Below are 1,324 nucleotides of genomic sequence, written 5' to 3'. Positions count from 1 at the left end.
CCCCCCCCGGGACAGAACTCAGGGTCCCCCAACCCTCCCCCAGGACGCCCCCAAATCCCCTCCCGTGTCCCCAGACCCCCCCCAAACCCCCCCAAATCCCACCTTCAGCTGGAAGCCGTTGGCGAAAGTCCCCCCGGGGCAGAACTCGGGGTCCCCCCAGACCCCCCAGGTCCCCCCGTTCTCCACCGAGAGGGTCGCGGTGGGCGAGTCCCGGTCCCACCCCCGCGCCGGGGGGGCCACCAAAGCCACCACCAGGGCCACCACCAGGGCCACCCAGGGGCGCGGGGAGGGGGCCATGGCTGAGACAAACCCCCCCAAAGTGTCACCGAGGGCTTTTATAACCCCCCCCTTGGGGACAACGATCCTGCGGGCACCTCGGGGGGGGGCACTGGGAGGGACTGGGGGAGACTGGGAGGGGATGGGATGGGACTGGGGTGGAGTGGGAGGGGATTTAGGGCCACTGGGAGGGACTGGGGGACAGTAGGAGGGGATTTGGGGGCACTGGGAGACACTGGGAAGGAACTGGGGGCACTGGGAGGGGATTTGGGGGAACTGGGAGGGAACTGGGAGCACTGGGAGGGGACACGTTGTGTTCTCATGGGGGGAATGACCCCGGGGACATTGCAGGGGTGTCCCCGTGTCACCCCCCAGCCCGTGACGTCACAGCCACCGCCCCCCAGCCCGGGGGTCCCATTGGCTGCTCTTGTCACCCTCACGTGTCCCCCGGGGGTGTCCCCGTGTCCCCTGGGGCCACCTCGGAGTGTGTCACCTCCCCTGGGGGTGTCCCCACGTCCCTCGGTGTCACCTCCAGGGGTGTCCCCATGTCCCTGTGTCCCATCTCCAGGGTGTCCCCACATCCCTTGGGGTGTCCCCACGTCCCTCGGTGTCACCTCCAGGGGTGTCCCCATGTCCCTGTGTCCCATCTCCAGGGTGTCCCCACATCCCTTGGGGTGTCCCCACGTCCCTCAGTGCAACTTCCAGGGGTATCCCCATGTCCCTTGGGGTGTCCCCATGTCCCTGTGTCCCATCTCCAAAGTGTCCCCATGTCCCCTGATGTGTCCCCATGTCCCTGTGTCAAATCTCCAGGGTGTCCCCATGTCCCTTGATGTGCCCCCATGTCCCTTTGGGGCGTCCCCACGTCCCTCAGTGCCACCTCCAGGGGTGTCCCCATGTCCCTTGATGTGTCCCTGTGTCCCCTGGGATGTCCCCATGTCTCTCAGTGCCACCTCGAGGGGTGTCCCCATGTCCCACCTCCTCAGGCCTCGTCCCTGCGTCCCTTGAGGTGTCCCCATGTCCCTCAGTGCCACCTCCAGGAGTGTCCCCA

At 67.3% G+C, this 1,324-nt stretch overlaps 1 protein-coding gene across 1 annotated transcript in view; it reads right to left on the bottom strand.

Annotated features, from left to right (window-relative positions):
• Window positions 1–102: 102 nt before the first annotated feature.
• Window positions 103–1,324, bottom strand: part of LOC113942404 (metallo-beta-lactamase domain-containing protein 1-like) — a gene marked incomplete at both ends in the record, with an annotated part of 1,590 nt that continues 368 nt past the window's right edge. Inside the window, one exon of the mRNA XM_027633539.1 lies at window positions 103–299. Coding sequence (XP_027489340.1) covers window positions 103–299 — 197 coding nt within the window. The remainder of the gene's footprint in view (window positions 300–1,324) is intronic.

Source organism: Corapipo altera, unplaced genomic scaffold (genome assembly GCF_003945725.1).
Source record: "Corapipo altera isolate COAL_440 unplaced genomic scaffold, ASM394572v1 58872, whole genome shotgun sequence".
Classification (NCBI taxonomy): Eukaryota; Metazoa; Chordata; class Aves; order Passeriformes; family Pipridae; genus Corapipo; species Corapipo altera.
This window is presented reverse-complemented; position numbering and strand designations above follow the sequence as displayed.